This window comes from Thamnophis elegans, chromosome 6, assembly GCF_009769535.1.
Source record: "Thamnophis elegans isolate rThaEle1 chromosome 6, rThaEle1.pri, whole genome shotgun sequence".
In the NCBI taxonomy this organism is placed as follows: domain Eukaryota; kingdom Metazoa; phylum Chordata; class Lepidosauria; order Squamata; family Colubridae; genus Thamnophis; species Thamnophis elegans.
Window position 1 is genome coordinate 58,359,631 of NC_045546.1, and position 21,491 is coordinate 58,381,121.

The 21,491-nt window shown below is 40.9% G+C and overlaps 1 protein-coding gene across 5 annotated transcripts in view; it reads right to left on the minus strand.

The window, feature by feature from the left end:
* Positions 1-21,491, minus strand: part of KDM6A (lysine demethylase 6A) — a 266,555-nt gene that overhangs the window by 109,544 nt on the left and 135,520 nt on the right. For 3 of the 5 annotated variants that reach the window (XM_032219796.1, XM_032219794.1, XM_032219797.1), the window contains 6 exons: positions 9,633-9,687; positions 6,204-6,238; positions 4,686-4,784; positions 3,971-4,064; positions 2,616-2,742; positions 99-197 (listed from right to left, as the gene is read on the minus strand). In XM_032219796.1, coding sequence (XP_032075687.1) covers positions 99-197; positions 2,616-2,742; positions 3,971-4,064; positions 4,686-4,784; positions 6,204-6,238; positions 9,633-9,687 — 509 coding nt within the window. The remainder of the gene's footprint in view (positions 1-98; positions 198-2,615; positions 2,743-3,970; positions 4,065-4,685; positions 4,785-6,203; positions 6,239-9,632; positions 9,688-21,491) is intronic. The other 2 variants (XM_032219798.1, XM_032219795.1) reach the window with 1 other exon arrangement.

Consider the following 21,491-nt stretch of genomic DNA (forward strand, 5'->3'; position numbering starts at 1 on the left):
AACAGTTCCAAGATAGTTATATGATAAAACATATATTAAAAAGCATCTTGATGAACTATATTAAATTTTGTTATATTACTTCTCTCATAATCTCTTACCCTATAGAACACCATGTGTCCGCACTTGCTTCTGATTTATCAATAGATTGCCTATAAGAAATAAAGGCATCCTGAACTTTCCCAATACTTGAATAGCACCTGAAAGAAAAGATGGATAAAAACAAATCTAGAGACTGATTTTATAATTGTTTGCTATTAATATTACATGGATTAATTACAATTTATGTATTCTTACAATTTGCTGCCTCGTCCAATTTATCATCAATTTCACCAGAATCAATTTTACCAGAACCTTGCAACCATCAAAAAAATTCTACCATTATGAAAAAAAATTGTATGCATCATTTATAGGTTATGTATGTACACTGAGAGCATTTACACCAAAGACAAATTCCTTGTGTGTCCAATCACACTTGGCCAATAAATAATTCTATCCTATTCTATAATTGCCAATATTACATAATAAATGAAGAACTAATATAGAATGAAATGTGAACTGAAAACAACCAATATTTTATGTGGAAAATCTGTCTTTTATTTCTCTTCCCCCAAACTAAATTGAAGAAATTAGTTACTGAGTGCATCACTAAGGCTACAGAAAATTAATTTAAAATAAAGAATTCAGGGATATTATTTTAGAATACAATTAAACAGTAAAATTGGAATAGAATATAAACCATCAGGAGCATTTTCATACATTCTACAGACTTTTAAATAAATAGTTACTACAAATAATATGCTTTCCTAATAAGACTTATTTGAATTTAATACAGCAAGATAGATACTCTTTGACTTATGACTCCAATAGGGAGTGGAAAATTCTTCATTAAATGGAGTGTTCATTACATCTTACTAAGTGCAGAGCATCACATCCAATTTTATTATTTTTTGTTGCAGTCATTAAGACATCATGTGACTACAACCTGCAACCTTCCTGATGAATTTCCCAATGAGTCTGTTTGTAGGAAGCTGGCTGGGAAGGTTGCAAACGGCAATCCCAGATGTTGCAACAGCCATAGATGCATGATGGTTACTAAGCCTCTAAATCTCTGAATGACAACAGGCCTGAGTGCGAGGACCAAACATTAAGTGGCTTTGTTTTGGGATCATGACAACTTCAAACAGTTGCTAAATGAAAGGACATACATCAAGAACTAGTTCTATATCGGCACAGAAAGACTATCAGAAACTAGCAATGCAAAATTGAGGAAAACGGAATCTTTACTGAACTATTTTACATACATCATATTTTAGAAATAGGGATCAGCTATCCCTTGCTACTGGGCATACAAGCTATGAAAATAAAGATTTTGAAATTGAACCAAAAATATCTGGAGGATTCCAGAATACTTGTTTTATCATACAACTATTCAAAGTGACAAATAAGCTAGAAGAAATTCATAAATCAGTGCTTTCTTATTTTTGCAGCCTGAATAATATACAAGAACAAGAGGCTTAGAAATCTTGAGTATAAGTTGCCACAACTCTATAATTATTTGGAAGCTTCACAAATTTAAAGGATGACAACAGATCAAACAGCAAGAGCAGCAGTTGACATAGATTAAAAAATAAGATCACATAAACTTCTCTCCACATGTAGTTTTGCTAATGATTTCGTCTCTATACTTATTCTGAACAATCCCAGCCATATTACAAAAGATTATCAGCATTGAACATTTTTCAACAAAATAATTGTCTTCAAACAAACCACAGATAGGCTTGGTTAGCAACCATTTGTTCAGTAACTGTACAAAGTTATGAGGTCCTGAATGGTGAGGTTTATAGCTGGTCTTCAAATTTGCAACTATTGCAGCATTCCTGTGGTCACATGATCACGATTCATGGAAATTGGCTTGCAATTACAACAGTTGCAGAGTCCTGCAGTCATATGAACGCCATTTACTACTAGCTTCCAACTAGCAAAGTCAATGGGGAACTTGGCAGGAGGTCACAAATAGGGATAATGTGATTGTGGAACACTGTGACTGCATGGGATTCACCTAATAGCCACAAATAAAATTACCACTGTAGGTCTGCATAGTCACATGGCGCCACATTTTACTATTGCATTGCTTAGCAACAGATTTCCTGTTATCATTGTTAACCAAAAGTGATGTCCCTGTGGGTTTTACTCCGCTAGTCATAGCTGACTTTAAGTGGTGAGGCTCATCTGTTTCTTTAAGCCATTTTCACGGTCATGTGGCCAGCATGACATCATGCTGCAGTGCAGTGCATATGGCAAAACAAGGAACACTTTCACCTTTACACTAAAATGGGACCTATTAATCTACTGAATTTATATGCTTCTGAATTGCTAGGTTGGTAGGAACTGAGGCAAGTGATGGGAGCACATGCCATCACACAGTGGTAGAACTCAAACCGCCAGAACACAGACCTTTTCTGGAATCTTTTAAGTAACTGAGCCTCAAGGAGTAACTGTATAAAATGTAGTAATTGTATAAAATAACATTACCCTATCTTATAAAATCAGGCATTTACTTCCTCTACCTATGTATTTGCTAAACCATAAACTTTGTTATCATAATTCATTCTTACCTTCCAAGGAAATACCAGGATTGGCCAGAGTTTGGATCTGCCTCTAGAGACTTTTGGAGACATTGAATAGCATAGTTTTCCTTGGTGGCTTTATCTCCTAATTGATCCACTGTATGATGCATCCAGCCTAAGAAAAGAAACATGTATATATTATTTGGTGTTTATGTTTTAGAATGAACCAGATTACTTAGTATTTTATTTATTTATGTATAAACCTTCCTATAAATATAGTTAGCAGAGATATTTACTTTACCAATCCAACAGAAAATTAGCACTATAAAAGATACCTAATCAACAGCCAATACATTCTGCTTAAATATGAGCATCTTTACCAGTGAACAACTGAAGTTTTTCTTACAATTTTCTCTTGTTTTATCAGAACAAATGAAAACTATAGCAATTATTCTATGCAAGCTCTCCTATATGAACCATTATATGTAAGGGGGAAAGGCAATATACAATTAGGGAAATACAAATAATCATAATTAGAACATTAAAACAAAGAATAAGTACATCATTGTAAGATTTAAGCAGCCACTAAAAGGTAACATATAGGAATATATATATAGAATATATAGAGATCCTGAATTGATTACAATAATCTATATCAGAGAGGAACATCATTATTAGTAGGAGACTTAATTTTAGATTACTTAGTCTCTGTAAAGGAAATCCATTATTGTATTTAGGATTAAACTAACATGAGTTAGAAGTTCATGTGGAACTTACTAATAATCTTTATTTGGGTGCAGTTGCTAAAGCTGAAGCCATTCCTATGTAACAGCTGCCCTTTTTTTAAAAGAGCTGGGCTCTTCCCAGAAAACACTTAAGACTCAGTTCCCAGTAGCAAACCAGCAAGCTATAGTTCTTTCTATAGCAGCACTGATAGCTGGTTTCCGATAATGCAAAATACATTGCTACTTCTGGATAAAATGTATTTTATATATTGGTATATTTTATAAAGTTCTATACAATTCTTTTTTATATTTTTATATAATCAATCTCAACCTGTAATTGTACCATACAAAAAACTATTAAACCACTGTGGTTTAGTAACAAGGAACAAGGAATTGAAAGTAAAAGAATAAGTTTTCTATTTACTTAGTTTGGATATTAATACCATTCTGAAAAATGAGTTATTTGAAGAAAAAAGATAATTGATGATATTATCTGATTTAAAGCTGTATCCTTGCATCTCCACATTTAAAAGATTAATGCAAAAATATCAAGTATTTTTCTAATGAAAAATTAAAATCTGAAATTGATTTTTTTGGAGAACTGGATGCATTACAATTTCCTGCAAATCAGAGAATATTAAAAAAAAAAAACTCTTGAATTTCTTCATTTATACTTACCTAACTGCTGCAACACAGTTGCTTTTACTTGTGCAGGAAGGTTTTCAGACTGCAAAAGTTGTTCATATTCCTTCTTTGCCAAATGATATTTTCTCTAAAAAGGAGAATGAGATGTTAATTGAAGTGATAACTTTTTTAAACTGCAAGTTGGATTGACATTACATACATACATACATGCATACATACATACATACATACATACATAGCTAACACATTGCAGCAGAATACTATGCTTACGATGAAGAAATTAAAGAAACAAATTCAAATATAATATTTGAATCTGGTGAATCCTGATCTATCAGCTTACTATTAATTAAATGTAAACTATTCAAATTCTACTATATTACTAATGCTCTACTCGGGTGGTGATGACAATGTCCATCTAATAAATGTAGACTACCCATATGGAACTCCAAAATGAAGAGGAAAAATAAATTACTGAAGAACCAACATAAAATGATGGAAGTCAATAAATGCAATCCATTAAATTAAACAAAAGCTAATTATATTCCAAATTTTACCAATGTTCAACATTGTCATTTTTCTGATTCTCATTTTTTATGTTTCACATTAGGATTAAATCTCCTACAGGGTATATAAAAATAAAAGGAAAAGATGTGGAACAAGTGAGATGATCCTTAATCAAATTGGGGTTTTAAAGTAGAGCAATTACTGTCAAGCAACTAGAACATCTGCCTTTTCAATTCAAACATACTGGGTTGGATCCAGGGCTGCTGCTCCACAAATGGAAGAGCCTCTTCCGTTCCCAGAAGTGAGTTGGATCCAGTGGATGCTCCTCCTCAACTGGATGCTTCTGCAGGTGGAAGAGGGGGAAGCAATTTTCACTGATTTCCCCTTTCCCCTGCAGCCCTCACTGCTACGTCAAACACATGCAAAAGTGACCCCCAACCATCTAGTACAGATTTTTGAGGGCATATAGGCTGTAGTGGGAGGGGAAAATAAGCAAAAATAATCTCTTTCCCTCACCCCTCAACTGAGGGATCTGTTTAGTTCTGCCCTATAAAATTCTGTAAAGAGATCTTTTATTTAATATGTGATAGACACTAGGCCCAAGTTGGTCAATCATTGCAGCCATTTGGACCTGTGAAATATCATCTTGTAGTATTTATTTACTTAGCTATATTAACCCAATCCAAAAGATTCTGAGTGGCTTATAGTATTGAAATATACAATTAAATCAGTTAAAAATAGCAAAATCTAACAGCCCAAAGGGGAAAAAATCATAATAACGTAACACATGGGGGCTTTACAAACACACTAGCTTCAGGCCTGGGAACAGAGTAGGTCTTAAGGGCCTTCCAGGTCCTCAGGAGAGTAGGCACCTTACATATCTTTTAGGGGGGGATACAGTTACAAAGGGCAGGGGTAGAAATAAAGAATGCTTGCTTCTTCAGTCCCTCAGATGGCAATACTTAATTGAGGGATTGGACCGCATCTACTCTGCTGAAATCTACCAACATTTACCAAGTGGGCAGAAAAAATTGAGGATAGCTATGTATCAAAATATAATATAGCTAGTAATAAGATGTGAATAAATGGATAAATATTTGAGAAAATAGTTATCATGTTTAAGTGTAATCTCAAGACTCAATTAATGTAGGGGTGTGTGTTATCATTTCATATACTGAGGTATATAAAAGGTATGCTTTCTATTCCAACACTATACATATTTAGCAGAAAACAGAAATGGAACTCAATATTATTGAGTTTTTTAAAACTTAATATATTTGAACATTGTAATAAATCATTATAGGCTGTTAATTAGAGTTCAAAAATATTTACTATATTAGTATCATTGATCTATGATTTCATATCTTCCTATGTTACATATTGTACTTAATGTACATTTTGACTGTTCAATAAATAAATTCCTTTGGAAATGCAAAGTAGTACTAACAATGCTACATATAATAAGCCAATAATAAATAATTTAAAAAAAGGTTTTATAAATAGCCCAGTTTTAATATACAGTATTTGTTTCTGGTTTACAAAAATATATTAAAAAAAAGTTTGACCTGTTACAATTAAAAATAAAAATTAAATTGTAACTATTTTTAAAAAGAAAAAAATTGTATCATCTTATTGGTTTGTCTCCTAGAACTACTGTATGTAATTTTTTGAATTAAGGTGGAAGAACTTGATTACAAAATATAGCTACATTGATATATTCCAAATTATTCTATTTAATATTCAAAAGGTATTACATGCTTACCTGGGTTTCATATAAATGGGCAACATGAAACCGAACTGTGAAAGTATGGAAATAAAAATATTAGGAATAGCAGTTTCAAGGTAAGTATTGCATATATGTATAACTTTAAGTGTTATTGCTATGTAATCAGGGAAGAAAAGGACATGTACAGAAGCAGAGAATATATCCTATATTCCATCCTTCAAGAAAAAAGATATGTGAAAAGAATCATCTTTACACACAAGAGTTGCAACAAATTGCACTTGCACATGCATCTAAAGAAAAAATGCATGCCTGGGGAATTGCTTATTTACTTACATCCTGAAATATACTTGAATAGCTTTGGGGGATTCAAAGAAAACATTCTTTTGTTCCATTCTCCAAAATACCAATTTTATACAATGACATTTACTGATTTCAGGAAGAAAGTGTTTTTAAATTACCTAATTTACCTTATTTTGATACAAGCTTAAAAATAATTAGTGAAACAACTTTTGTCTGTCCATCTTCTTATTGTAAAAGAAGAAGCTAAAGTTTCACAATAAGATCCTTTGATAATGTTCAGCAAGGTAAAGTGAGTATTTTTATTTTGGCTTTCTCACATATCTTTTTAATCGTGTTACAATTTAGCCTAGCCATATAAGGACCAAATATTAATTTAATTCATATCACAAACTATAATATTGGTAGTTGAAAAAATGATTAGAGTATGAAGAAACAAATACAGTTATTAACCAGCATGTATCACTCATATTTATAAATCATGTTTTTTTCCTAAAGAAAATTCATCTTTTCCAGATTTTTAATGAAGGAAAATTGTTTTTTCTATAATTTAATCCTAATGCATTACTGGTAGTACTACAGTTTTTATCTTAAGCAAGAATTTTGTGGCACTTAAGAGGACTATGGAAAAGTTTGCCAATGTGATGACACCAGTATAAGCCACCATATCTCAAAACATCTGCAGAAATATTATTTCTCTTGCAATAATATTTTTTTTTAATTCTCTGAATAAAATTCAAATGCTTCAGAAGAAAACATTATCCTCCGCCTTTTTTTAAATAAATGTTTTAAGGAACATACAGTAGTAGTTTATTATAAGATGCAACTTTGTTAGGCCCATAAAAGGTGGGAGAAGGGTAAAAAAGAATAAAGGAATCTTCTTTGGTGGGCAAGGAATATAATTAACTGAGCCCAGTACAGGTTAACTTGGTTAACAATGGTAATTGGGACCACAATATCCGCAGCTATGCAGTCATAAAAGTGTGATGTAATGTAATTGTTTACAGGCAGCAATTTCAGCAGTCCCTATTGTTAATAAAACTCCACTGGTGTAAAGACCCACCTCAATCCATAGCATTCCTAGCTTGGCCTTTTCCAATTTTGAGCCTCTCTAAGGAAAGAGACCACCCCTCTTGAACTCCTCACATGGCTATCTTCCCATCTCTGCCCTTTTGGTTGCCCACCTACATATTACCCCCACTGCCTGGCTGGCCTCCTTCCATCACATCCTCTATGCCATCTGCCACTGCTCTTCTGGCTGGTGTGTGTGTGTGTGTCTGTGTGTGTGTGTGTGTGTGTGTTGCCTTCTTTTGCATTGACCTTATCTTGGATCCTGCCCAGGACTTCAATTCACGGTCCATCTAGGGACTTTGTTCTCACCCCACCCAGGGCTTCTGTTTGTAAATGAACCTTGGCACATGAAAGAAGACCCTGGCTATGCCAGTATGAAAGAAAATCCTTCTTCCACAATAGCACCTTTTTTTCATAAAAGGTTCTAGGTGAGATGTAAGAAAAGCCGTGGCTGCAATGCCACAACAGGCAGTGTGAAAGAAGACCAGAACAGAAGAAGGTCTGTGCACAACAGCAGTCTGGTTGGACAGCAGGGGTAGTGGGCAGGTGAGCAGCCAAAAATGGTCATAAATGCAGTGGGGTCCAGTTGGCATGGATTTTTTCCACATGATCGCAGGGGCATTGTAACAGCTGGAACTTCAAGGACCAGTCTCATTCAGTGCCATCATAATTTTAAATAGTTGCTGAATGAATGGACGTTAAACAAGAGGTATTTGTACTGGGAAAATGCAGTATGGACTCTATAAAGAAAGCATGAGAATAACTCCCAGTATTTTGTGAACTGGACATGCCTCCTATGAAAATTGTTATTTGATGATACCAGAACATTTTCAAAGTTGTAAATGAATCTCAGAAAGGGCAAACTATTTGTGTTGCAACTTGAAATCTCTGACAAAGAATTAAAAAATAAATATATGGTACTTTTAAGAGCAATAATGAACAAATAAATTTTCCTATCTAGCTATCTTGAAAGCATAATGTAAGTTTCCAAAGTTCAAACCAGAAGAGAGAAGGAAGGAAAAACAGGTATCCATTACAGACACATATTTTTTTTTGTCCTGGTGGTATAGTTAGACTTTAAAAATGTGGAACTAATTGTAAATAGAATAGTAGCATACATTCTCAGTGTACATACAAACAACAAAATAATATAATCATAAGATAACAATAGGAGAAGCTAATAGAAAAGATGAGAAGGTTAACAATAACACAGCCCCACTAAATGAGTAAATATCCTTAGATATAAGACATTACTATGGAAATGGGTGCTCAGCAGAGTGAAGGCAGGAGGGAAAAACTGTCTAGCTGTTTTGGCATGCAATGTCCTATAGCAGCATCCTGAGTTAAAACAGTTTATGTCCAGGATGTGAGGGGTGTGCAATACACAGGCCCTCAAGGGAAAGTAGGATGGTTGCAATTGTCTTTTCTGCACTCCTAACTATTGGTTGAAGGTTGCTGTACCAAGCCAGACAGTTATAGAAGCATAGGTGACAGATTCAGTAATTCCCCTGTAGAATTGTATCAGCAGCTCCTTGTGAAGTCTGCGTTTTCTGAATTGACTCTTAAATAAAGCTTTACAGTTTACAGTCCCATTAAGCAGCAAAGTTATTCTAGTAAATTCAAGACTTTTTTTCTCAGTCTAATCAAGTAATGGCGATCCTATGCCCTTTGTGTCCCAGATGACATGCCAGCATCCCCCTCCATTCTTGCTCGATTTTCTAACATTGCAGTAGCTACACAAGACTGTGGTGTGCTTTCATGCAGCCTCCCCTCTGAAGACTGTAGCCTCAATGTTATTATTATACCAGTGTCTGAGTTTATTTCTCATTATAAGGAAAAAGCAAAAATAAACAATGACCATTCACAATAAATTGTTCAGAAGAATTATTTGTAACATATTGGTCCAATATTTACCAAGAAGCTAATTACAACATTTCTCTGTAAATGTAAAATACTAAGGTACATACTTTAATGCCAGTTACAAGGTGCTATATGAAATGTAAATAATCATACAAACCAAAGAAATTATAAGGATAGGATACAGGACATAAAATGATTACACTAAATACAACTGCAAAAAATATTTTAAATGCTTACTTTCAGCATTGGACAAAGTGCAAGGATTGCAGTCAATCAAAGCTAACTGAAAATGCTGCAAAAAGAAACAAAATAATTAATATCTTTCCTAATGAAAACAAATAATTTTTGAAAAATACTTTGAAATATTTGAAACATAGTTTCATTCTAATAACTCAATGAATGAAAATCTTTTGATAACATGACCATTAACATACAGTTAAATAATAGAATTGTGAATGGAAAGCCAATTAAATTTCTAAAAATATAAACAATGTTGCAAAAAATTCAAACTTGTAGACAAGCAACTGATACTGATATAACAAAATGATACATAATTTTGTAAATCTTCACTCCCATCAAACACATGAAGCATAATCATAGAAGTATTTTAAATAAATCAAAGATCATTAATGATCAATATAATCAAATTTAAAAAAATCAAACTAGGTATTGTAAATAGTATAATAATTGGATTATAAAATCTGTAATTACAACAATTTAAATGAACATATATAAAAACAAATTGGGTGTATACACATATACTCACAGAAACAAATCTTACAAATAATACTGATTATCACTACATTATTTGCCCTTTAAAAAAAATCAGGAACCATACAATTGCAATGTATTCTGAAATGTTCCTCTTAATACCTATTGAAGAATAAATATACTTATGAAAACACTACTGCAAAGAAAATATTATCAAGCATTTTTTCATATTAATACCATATTTTTCAGAGTATAAAACGCACCGGAGTTTAAGACGCACCATGATTTTGAAGAGGTAATTTTTTTTAAAAAAAAATTTGCACTCTGCAGACCTCCCAAACCCTCTGCATGCTTCTTTTTTTTTTTTTTTTTGTGAAAAACAGAGCATAGAGTTTGAGAGGCCTGCAAAGTGAGAGGGGGGATGAGCAAAAAAGGTCTGTTTTTCACAAAATGGCCCTGTTTTTTGCCAAAAAAAGGGGGGGCTTTAGGAGGTTTGTAGAGTGCTCCTGTGGGCTGGGGAGGACAAAAATGAGGAAAAATGGCCCATTTTTCGTGAAAACGGGCCAGGTTTTTTGCCCAAAAAAGAGCATGCTTGTAGCGTGCTCCTCGCAGCTGGGGGGGGGGGGCAAAAATGGACCGTTTTTTGCTCATTTTTGCCCTCCCCAGTCCCCAAGAACACTATGCAGGCCTCCCAAACCATCTGCACACCCATTTTTGTGAGGGAGGTGAGGTTTCTGGAGGCCAAAAATACTGTATTCAATGTATAAGACGCACACAGATTTTCACCCTCTTTTTTGGGGGGGGAAAGTGTGCCTTATACTCTGAAAAATACGGTATTTGTGTTCATTTGCACTTAAGTAATTGAGTATTTTCTCAACACATGCCAACATCATAAAATGCAGATATATATTTAAAAATAATTTAGCATTATATAGCTACTTCTAATTATGAATGTGGATCCATGAACAAACCAAATAATTTTGAACAATCCAGTACATCTAATAAATTACCAAAATTTGTTCTGAGAAGTATTATTTTTTAAAAAAATTATAAACGTGTAAAACAAAGCTCTTTTATCTCCAAATGTCTATAGAGATTTTCAGTCATCCAAGTCATAGTTTCCCCGAAAGTACTTTTTCAAAAGGCAACTGGGCTTTCTTTGTTTTTCCTTGAAGATGTTTCTCTTCTCATCCAAGACGTTTCCTCAGTTCTAACTGAATGGTGGAAAATGGAAGGATTTATATTTCTTGCAGTCATATCCTTAGCACTCACTCTGAGAGTCGTTGAGGCCACTTGGTGGATTATCTGTACTCTCAGGGTCACCTAAATAGTGCAAATGGGTGTGGAACTTTCAGTGGTTCCAAAAAGGTTCCATACCCATTTATACAATTTGTGTGATGTTGAGAACATAAATAATCATTCAAGTTGCTTCAACGACTCTCAGAGAGAGGGCTACCAACCAGGGAGGAGCAGCCAGGACTGGGTGTTGCTCTCATCTTTTGCCTGGAGACTGAGCCTGTCATCTTTTTGATGACAACCCCTGCTACTGGATCCTGGAGCTAGTTTCGGCTCAGTCTACTGGCCAGTCGAGACGCAAAATATTTTCACTGTGACTTTTTTTCTCTACAGGATTTTTTAAATTGTTCCCCTTTTTTGTTTTTTGACCCTTAGCTTCTTCGCAAGGGTGCTTTGGGACGTCTAACCGAATAAGGTTAGTAGTTTTCCAGTTATTGCTGCAGTTTCCACCTTTTTTCAAAGCAGTGGAGGAGGCTAGATTTAAACGACCTTTTTCCTTCAAGCCAAAAGCCTGGCTTCTTTGATGCTCAGCAGATAACCTTTTGGTGGTGTGGCTCTACCGGATGGGCTGCGGATGGCTTACGCAATCATGTGCGACCATCTTTGGAAAGCTTAGCAGCAAGGAGGAAGCTCTGCAAGTCCGAATCCACCGGACACACTGTCAACGGCGTGTGCGATCAGACAGCCATTTTTGACAGCTCAGCGGCAATCAGAGGCCTGACTTTTTCCGGGCAGCTCACACAATCAGGTGCAGCCGCTTTTCAAGCACACAGCAGCTCCAGTCTTCCAGACCGACCTGCATTGGCCATGGCAGCTTCCCAGTCACCAGCCAGCCTGATATCTCCAGAGCTGCATGGGGAGGTTAGGGATGATCCTAATCTCCCCTCGGCAGTGAAAGAGGCTCCTTCAGCCAAAGAACAGCTGTCACAGGAGCCTGAGGTAAGAGCCGCACCAGTTCGTTTAAAATTTCAAAGACCTCCAAGGTGGCAGAAAAGTACCCTAAAGAGGCAAAAGTCCTTGGAGAAAGAGATGGCCTAAAAGGGCGGCTAGGATTCAAAGAATGTCCACCATTGACAGGAGGGGGTTTTCTGCTCTTTTGAGGAGCAACCGTTTGAGGCTTGTAATGAGGCAAGTCTTGCAACCATCCTGTTCCCTCTCTTGGTCACCAAACCAAGGGAAACTTTTCTCAGGCCAAGGGAAACTTTTGACAGCTCTGAGGTTTTTCCTGCAGCTGCTCCTATCCATCCTAGTTCAGTGATGGATACTCAAGGCTCTTCCTCGAGCACTAGACCCATGCCAGAGGCAACTTTTACTCCCACTGCAGTGGGCCTATGCCCTGGGATAGAGCAGGGGCCAAAGTTAACAGACCATCTTTCCAAGCTTATTACAAGGGCAATGACCCTGGGTTTTGCCCTACAACAAGGGGGTCAAGCCTGCACAGCCTATGCCAACTTATCAGCCTCACAGGTTGGCTCCACTCACTCAAGGCCCGTGGGCAGCTCCTTCTCAGGTACCACCTCAGCCTCCATCCATCCAAAGTGAGGATTCCTCTGGGGAGGAGGATCAGGGATTTGCCTTCTCCTTTCAATGGACTATTTCAACTAAACCTTTTCAAGACCTTATTATCAACCAATAATTTCAACCAATAATTTGGGAACTGGTTCGGTGGCAGTAGTTCCTCCTGAGTCTAGGGAGGCCCAGCATTCCTGTTTAATGGAACCAACGGCTGAGGCTGAGATAGTTCCAGCACCCCAGCTTTTCTTGGATGTAGTCCAGTCCCAGTGGGGTAATCTAGGGACAGGGCCAAACCTGACTGCATCGGAGAAGAAACTCTATAACATGGCTCCAGAGTTGTCAGGTTTGCTGCAATTGCCTTCTGTGGATAGGCCGGTGGCAACTTTAACATCAGCCACCCCTTGGCCACTGATGCTATGGAAAGCTTTAAGCTCAAGAACAAGAGGGTAGAACAGTATCTCTGCAGAGTATTTAGCCTTGGCCTGGGTTGATTTGATTTTGATTTTATTAAACTTGTATGCCGCCCTATTCCCCGAGGGGACTCAGGGCGGCTAACAAACCAAATAGGGAAAGGGGGAGTACAAAAAACAAAGAAGACAAAACAAGTACAAAGAAACAAATTAAAAACTTCTCAACAGCCACAACCATTCGAGTGGGGCTGGGAACTCATCTGCCCCAGGCCTGCTGAAACAGCCAGGTTTTAACGGCTTTGCGGAAAGCCTGAAGGGTGGTGAGGGTCCGAATCTCCACTGGGAGATCGTTCCAAAAGGCCGGAGCAGCCACAGAGAAGACCCTCCCCCGGGGGGTCGACAGTTGACACTGGCTAGTTGATGGAATCCGGAGGAGGCCTAATCTGTGGGATCTAATTGGTCGTAGGGAGGTAATTGGCAGAAGGCGGTCTCTCAAGTACTCAGGTCTGATACCATGTAGGGCTTTAAAAGTAACGACTAGCACCTTGAAACGCGTCCAGAGTCCAATAGGCAGCCAGTGCAGCTCGCGGAGGATAGGTGTGACATGGGTGTACCGAGGTGCACTCACAATTGCTCGCGTGGCTGCATTCTGGACAAGCTGAAGTCTCCGAATGCTCTTCAAGGGCTGCCCCATGTAGAGCGCATTACAGTAGTCCAGTCTTGAGGTCACAAGGGCTTGAGTGACTGTTCTGAGTGCCTCCCGGTTCAGGAAGGGACGCAATTGGTGCACCAGGCGAACCTGGGCAAATGTCCCCCTGGTCACAGCTGACAAATGGTGTTCTAAAGTCAGCTGTGGATCCAGGAGGATTCCCAAATTGCGAACTCTGATGGGCGTATAATTTCACCCCCCAGCCTGAGAGTTGAAATACAAGGCCAATTATTGGGAGGGAAAAACACAAGCCACTTGGTCTTGTCGGGATTGAGTATAAGCTTGTTCACACCCATCCAGACCCTAACATCCTCCAGGCACTGACACATCGCGTCAACTGCTTCACTGAGTTGGCATGGGGCGGACAGATACAGCTGTGTATCGTCCGCATATTGGTTGAATGATCTCACCCAGTGGCTTCATGTAGATGTTAAACAGGAGGGGGGGACAGGACCGAACCCTGCGGCACCCCATACTTAAGGGGCCTAGGGGTCGACCTCTGTCCTCCAACCAACACCGACTGCAACCTGTCCAAGAGGTAGGAGGAGAACCACCGAAGAACGGTGCCTCCCACTCCCACCTCCCTCAACCGCCGCAGAAGGATACCATGGTCAATGATATCGAAGGCCGCTGAGAGGTCAAGGAGCACTAGGACAGAGGAATAGCCCCTGTCCCTGGCTCTCCAGAGATCATCGATCAGCGTGACCAAAGCGGTTTCCGTGCTGTAGCCAGGTCTGAATCCAGCCTGAAAGGAATCTAGATAATCAGTTTCATCCAAGGACCGCCGGAGCTGAGAGGCCACCACTTTCTCAACAACTTTCCCAACGAAGGGGAGGTTGGAGACTGGACGGTAGTTACTTAAAATGGCTGGATCCAAAGACGGCTTCTTCTTTCAGGTTGTGAAAGCTGCTTCTGCGACTTCCTTTTTCAGCCGTACCTAATCTGGCTCTGTCAGCTGCAAGCCAGGTCTCTACCAGATGACCTAAGTTTCCACTAGGATGTCAGCAAATTGGTGGCAGCAACTGAGTACTCGGCAGATGCCACAATGAATGTGACCAAATTTGGATCTATAGCAGCTTCCACTTGCTCTCGCTTAAGCACTGGCAGGCAGACAACAAAAATAAGCGACATCTTCTCCTTTCAAGGAGGGACAAATTATATGGAGGGGCTATGGATCCCCTGCTGGTGGAGACCAAGGGGAGGAGCAAGATCCTGCCTTCCCTTTACTGAAGGTCAAACCGACAGTTATCACCCTACTTCAGGGGGCAGTCCTTTTGCCCCTCTGAGGGGGAATTCAATTACCAACATCCCCGAAGATTCTTTCCCAGACAGGACAGACAGCCTGATAGGCCTGGCTTCATGAACCACCCGATACCTGAGGGCAAGCAACCATTTTGAGGTGCAGGCAGCCACTCTTACCTCCACTCCTGCTGATTTCAAGGACAAACTTCCCATCGGCAGTCGACTCAGCCATTTCACTCACATGTGGGAAGCCATCACAAGAGACAACTGGGTCTTAAATTCGGTAAGACTGGGACTAGCTCTAGAGTTTCATTCCATCTCTCCAAATTGTTTTCTCACCTGCCCCATTTCTCAGGATCCAATCAAGGCAGGCTTGGTGGATACAGTCATTCAGCATCTGTTGGATATTCAGGCCATTCAGCTGGTTCCTTAGCGACAACAGGGTTTCTGGTTCCAAAGAGCTCAAAAGACTCAACCAGTATGTCCTCTACAAGAGGTTCAAGATGCACTCCCTACAGTCAATTCTGGAATGCATCAGGGAGGGAGATTTTCTGACATCCATAGATTTGATGGAGTCTTACCTCCATATACTGGTTTTGCCTGCTCACCAGAAATTTCTCAGGTTTCATTATGCGGGTCGGCACTACCAATACAAGGCCATGCCATTCGGCCTGACTTCAGCGCCCGGGAACTTTACGAAGCTCTTAGCAGTTTTGGCGGCTCATATTCGGACAGTGCCAGTGAAAATCCAGTGCTACTTGGACAACATCCTCCTGCAGTCATCCACAGAGATGCAGGCAAAGGAGGATCTCAACATTACCATCAGCGTGCTCCAAGAACACGGGTTCCTAATCAACTTCAACAAGAGCCATCTGTTGCCAACCAACCGCCTACTACACCTGGGAGTGATCATAGACATGGTAAGGTGCGAGGTTTTCCTCTCCCAGGAAACACAGTCTAAAGACTATGACACACAAACTATCTCAGGAGGGGTTGGTTCCTCTGGCACTCTTGTCTCAGTTCATGGGCAAGATGGTATCCTGCATATCCATTGTGCCATGGGCTTGTCTGCATCTCAGGATTCCCCAATGGTTTCATCTGCCATACCAACTCTCAGGCAGGAGCCACTCACAGATCAGAGTTTGAGTGCCACCAAGCATTCTGAAGTCCCTGGAATGGTGGATATCCCAGGTTATCACTAGGGGATCCCTGTTCAAGACTCCTACCCATCTAACTATCATGACAGATGCCAGTCCGTTCGGCTGGAGAGCACATTTCCAGTCCCTTCTAGCACAAAGCCAATGGATTCAGGCAGACCTGAGCCAACTGGCTAGAATTGAGGGTAGTGCACCTGGCACTCAAAAAAATTCATGAATTCTGTGTCGGGACAGCGCGTTCTGATCCTGATGGACAATGTCGCCACCAAGACCCATATAAACTGCCTAGGGGGAACCCAGTCAAGATCCCTCATGCAAGAGGCAGAGTTGCTAGTTTTCTGAGCGGAGAGACATCTTCTGTCCCTGCGGGCAATGAACAATGTGACAGCAGACTGGCTCAGCAGGGCCACAGTAGATCAATTAGAGTAGCGCCTGCAACCACCCCTATTCCAGGAACTGACAGACCGCATTGATTCCCCAGTCCTGGATCATTTTGCCACATCAGACAACACACAACTACCCAGGTTCTTTGCCAGGTTTCCGGCACCGGGAGCAGAAGGGGTAGATACCCTTTGTAATCCATGGCCCCAGGGACTTCTTTATGCCTTTCCCCCTCTCCCTCTGATCCCGGGGTCATCAGGAAGGTTCTCGAGGACAGGACTCACCTGCTTCTCGCACCACATTGGCCCAGAAGGCCGTGGTTTGCTGACCTTGTGAGACTGTCTATGGAAAGACCCTGGAGGGTACCTCGGGACAAAATCTCCCTCAGCCAGGGGGTCCTGGTCCATGCGGACCCTCAGTGGCTCCATTTGATCGGCTGGCATTTGAGAAGGAAGTCCTGAGCAGGGACAACTTTTCCTCTATGGTAATCAGGACAATTCAGGATTCTAGGCAGCCTTCCACAGACAGGTTATATAATGCAACCTGGACTACCTTTTGTAGCTGGTGCTCGAGCAAGGACTTCGACCTTTATTCAGTGTCAGTCAGTCAGATCCCGGATTTTCTTCAGGACAGACTGGACATGGGGCTGACATCTAACACAAGTGGACAAGTGGCTGCTTTATCATCCATCCTTTCTTTTTTTAAAAGAATAATCTTTATTGGTTATACATTTTTTAATAAGACATACAAATACAGCTTTTCTTCCTCATTGTTTAGTCTCTAACCAGCATTTTCTTGTTATAAAATTCAGGGATCTATTACAATACCCACATTCACTTTTAGTTCCTATTGTTAACAGCTGCTATTTAACTTTCCCAGTTTTAAGTCCCTGCTGTTCTCTTTGTCGCCCACATACACCACCCGTCCTTTCTTATGGGTCACCGGGGCCTCTTTCCCAGGAGCCTACCATTCACAGGTTTTTCAGGGGTGCAACAAACTTAAAGCCACCAGTGGTACACAGGTACCCCACCTGGGTCCTATCAAAGATTCTAAACGCCCTCACATGGAGTCACTGCATTTCCTGACCTGTAAGGTGAACTTCCTGGTTGACATCACATCAGCCAGGAGAATTTTGGAACTGGCAGCCCTCTCAGTGAGGGAAGACTTAGGTATCTCCCACTCTGACAGGGTGGTACTCAGACTGGACCTCTCCTTCATCCCTAAGGTGAATTCCTGGTTTCACCAGGCCCAGGAATTGATCCTTTCTGTCTGGGGCCATCTCATGCTCTGGAGAGAAAGTGGCACACCTTAGATGTGAGTAGGGCTCTCAAGCGCACATCTTTCACAGAGAACAGAGGCTTTGTTCATCTTCTTTCAGTCTTCTACTCTGGGCACAAAAGCTTCTCCATCAACTGCGGGATGTTGGATTCGGGCGTGCATCACCAAGGCCTACAGAACTGCAGGCCCTTCCAGTGCTGAGGCATAACACGGCCCATTCCACCAGAAGTGCGGCCACGACTATGGGCTACTCAGGCTTCCATGGAGGAGGTCTGTCGAGCAGCGACCTGGTCATCTCCGTTTATTCGCTGGATACCTTCACATCCACCAAAGCAGCTTTTGTTAGGCGAGTCCTCCAGAAGGTCCACATGGAGCAGGAGATTGAGGACCAGACTGCTTCCCACCAGCAAGACTGACCGGCTTTGGTAAGTCCCAATCCTGGCTGTTCCTCCCTATCACTATGGAGAAGGGGCGTTGGTCCTTATTCGTAGGCAGGGAGGAGCAGCCAACCCCACCCTTAGGACCACCTGGTCCTGCCGGGGGTGGGTGGGTGTGCTTATATTTTTTGCAGGTTACAGGCCTCGTCATCTCCACACCTTCACCGAAAATGGGAAGGATCCAGTAGCAAGGGACATCACCAAAAAGATGACAGGCTCAGTCTCCAGGCAGAAGACGAGAGCAACACCTAATCCTGGCTGCTACTCCCTACCTATGAGAATGGGTATCTCGGATAGGACCAACGCCCCTTCTCTACCATTCATTCAGAACTGAAGAACTTTTTAGATGAGAAGCAAAATGTCTTCAAGGAAAGACAAAGGAAGTCTAGCTGCCTTTTGAAAAAGCATCTTTAGATTTACCCCCAAATAAGCTATTTATTATCTTCACCACTATAACTACCAACTCATCATATTAAACATCCAGATCTAAATTTCTTCACCAAACCAACATTAGTAAATATCTGCATCTCATACAAATATTGCATTACTGTAGCCAGGTGTATGTATGAAATCATTTATGCAGGAGAAGCCAGATAACCATATTTTTCAAGGCAGAAATCCATCTAAAGAAATCCAAATCAGAAGAGGATTGTCTAAAACTAATTAATTTGATAGTTAAAGTTTGCAATAAAAATGACAGACGTAATCTTTGCAAATAATTAATAGTATTTGGTAATGATCCATTATTAACAATTATATATAAACAATAGTTTTCTTCATCACTACAGAATAGTGACATCTAATAGACCAGAATTGTCTATTTCTTAGTTTTGTTGATATTTCTACAATGTTATGTCACTGTGCCTCAAACTGTCAAGTCAAAATAACACTTAACACTAAAACTAGATTTTTTTTTAAAGCCAAAGGAAAATATCAGTTTTTTTAAGATATTGAATGCTATCATGTGCTAGAATTAGAAGTTTATGTAACAGATTGTTCAAAAAGTCAAGATTAAATACTTAAAATAATTTTTGTTTTTATCATAGCTAGAAAATCATAGCTAAATTCAAATCTTTGAGAACCATAATTTATAATCTATGAATGAAGTGTGACATAGGACATAGAAAGACCGTTGGCTTATCTGAATGGTCATTCGCTAGGCACTGCGGAGTGTCCAAGCACAGGTTAACTTCAGCTTGCTGCCTAAGGAACTGAGTTTTAAAATTGTTGTAGCTCCGCCTCTTGGTTGCCTCAGAGGCTCAGTTTCAAAAAACGAAGAAGATCCAAAAGTCTGTAACTCAAACCAGTCCAAGTCATACGGTGAAATACACCTCGCGGCCCCACTTCAAGGGTGGGGTTGGACACTCCGCAGCGCCTAGAGAACGACCATTCAGGTAAGCCAACGGTCTTTCTCCTAGGCGCTGTTTGGAATGTCCAAGCACGGGACATGCCAAAGCTATGTCAAATTCGGGAGGGAAGAAGAACTGTCCAGGGCCATGATGCTCACCACGACTCTCTGCAAAACTCTCCTCCCAAACGACGCTTCAGCTGAGGCAAACATGTCAAGTCTGTAGTTCCGTATGAATGGAGACAGACTGGACCACGTAGCGGCACGGAAAATCTCCTCAATTGGCGCCTGAGTAGTCCAAGCAGCTGAAGTTGCTGCGCTCCTTGTAGAATGCGCAGTGATGCGAGGAGGAATCGGCATGGCCTGAGTCTCATAAACCATTTTGATACTCGCTCTGAGCCAGCATCCTATGGTAGAGGAGGTGACCTTCTTCCCCATGGAGGCAGGTTGGAATGACATAAAGAAGGCTTCCAACTTACGAAATGGAGCAGTCCGCTTCATATAGATGTGCACCACCCATCGAACGTCCAGCTTGTGCCACGTCACCTCTCTCGGATGCCTGGGATGCGGACAAAAGTCCAGAAGTATCACCTCCTGGGCTATGTGAAATATAGCGTTGATCTTTGGGACGAAGGCAGGGTCCAGCTGTAGGATGACCCGATTGTAGTGGATGATACAAAGGTCACCCCTAATCGACAGGGCGGCCAACTCCGATACCCTTCATGCTGTGATGGCGACTAGAAAGGCAGTCTTTAGGGTCAGGTGGCACAGGCCCACCGTCCGCAACGGCTCAAAGGGAGGCGCGGAAAGCGCCTGTAGTACAACAGTCAAGTCCCAGGTCGGGTACCTATGGATCGTGGGTGGACAGATGTTGGAAGCCCCTTTTAGGAAGCCCCGAACCTGGGGGTGTCTAGAAAGTAGTAACTGATAGTCTGTGGACAGGATGGTGCCCAAGGCAACCTGCCGACAGAGAGTGTTGGGCGCGAGGCCCTTGTCCAAGCCGTCCTGCAAAAAGTCCAGAACTTGTGGGATGGTTGCGGATGAAGCCGTTATTTGGTGGTTCCGGCACCACTGTGAAAAGCACGACCAGATCGCTTCGTAAATTCTGACAGTGGATGGTCACCTAGGCACCTGAATAGTCTGGATGACTGTCAGAGAAGCAGTGAAGCCTCAGGAGGTCCCCCTCAAGTGCCAGATGGCCAACTGCAGCCACTGGGGCTCCGGGTGTTGAACGGCCCCCTGGCTGAGGGAGATTTGCTCCTGAGGCATGCACCACAGCTGGGCCACCGACAAGCTGACCAGGTCGGCGAACCAAGTCCTCCTCAGCCAGTGGGGAGCCACTAGCAACACCTTCGCTCCCTCCTCCAGGATCTTCCATATGACCAGCAGGATTAAGAGAAGAGTGGGAAGGCATACAGTCGACCTGGAGGCCAGCAGGACCGAAGAGCGTCTGTGCCTTCCGCCCCGGGACAGTGGAACCTGGAGAAGTACCGGGGAAGGTGCGTGTTGGTCAGCGAGGCGAACAGGTCGACCACCGGCTGGCCGAATCTCTGGGACAGTCTGCTGTTACGTTGTTTACGCCGGAGATGTGATCCGCCCATATCGAGGCCAG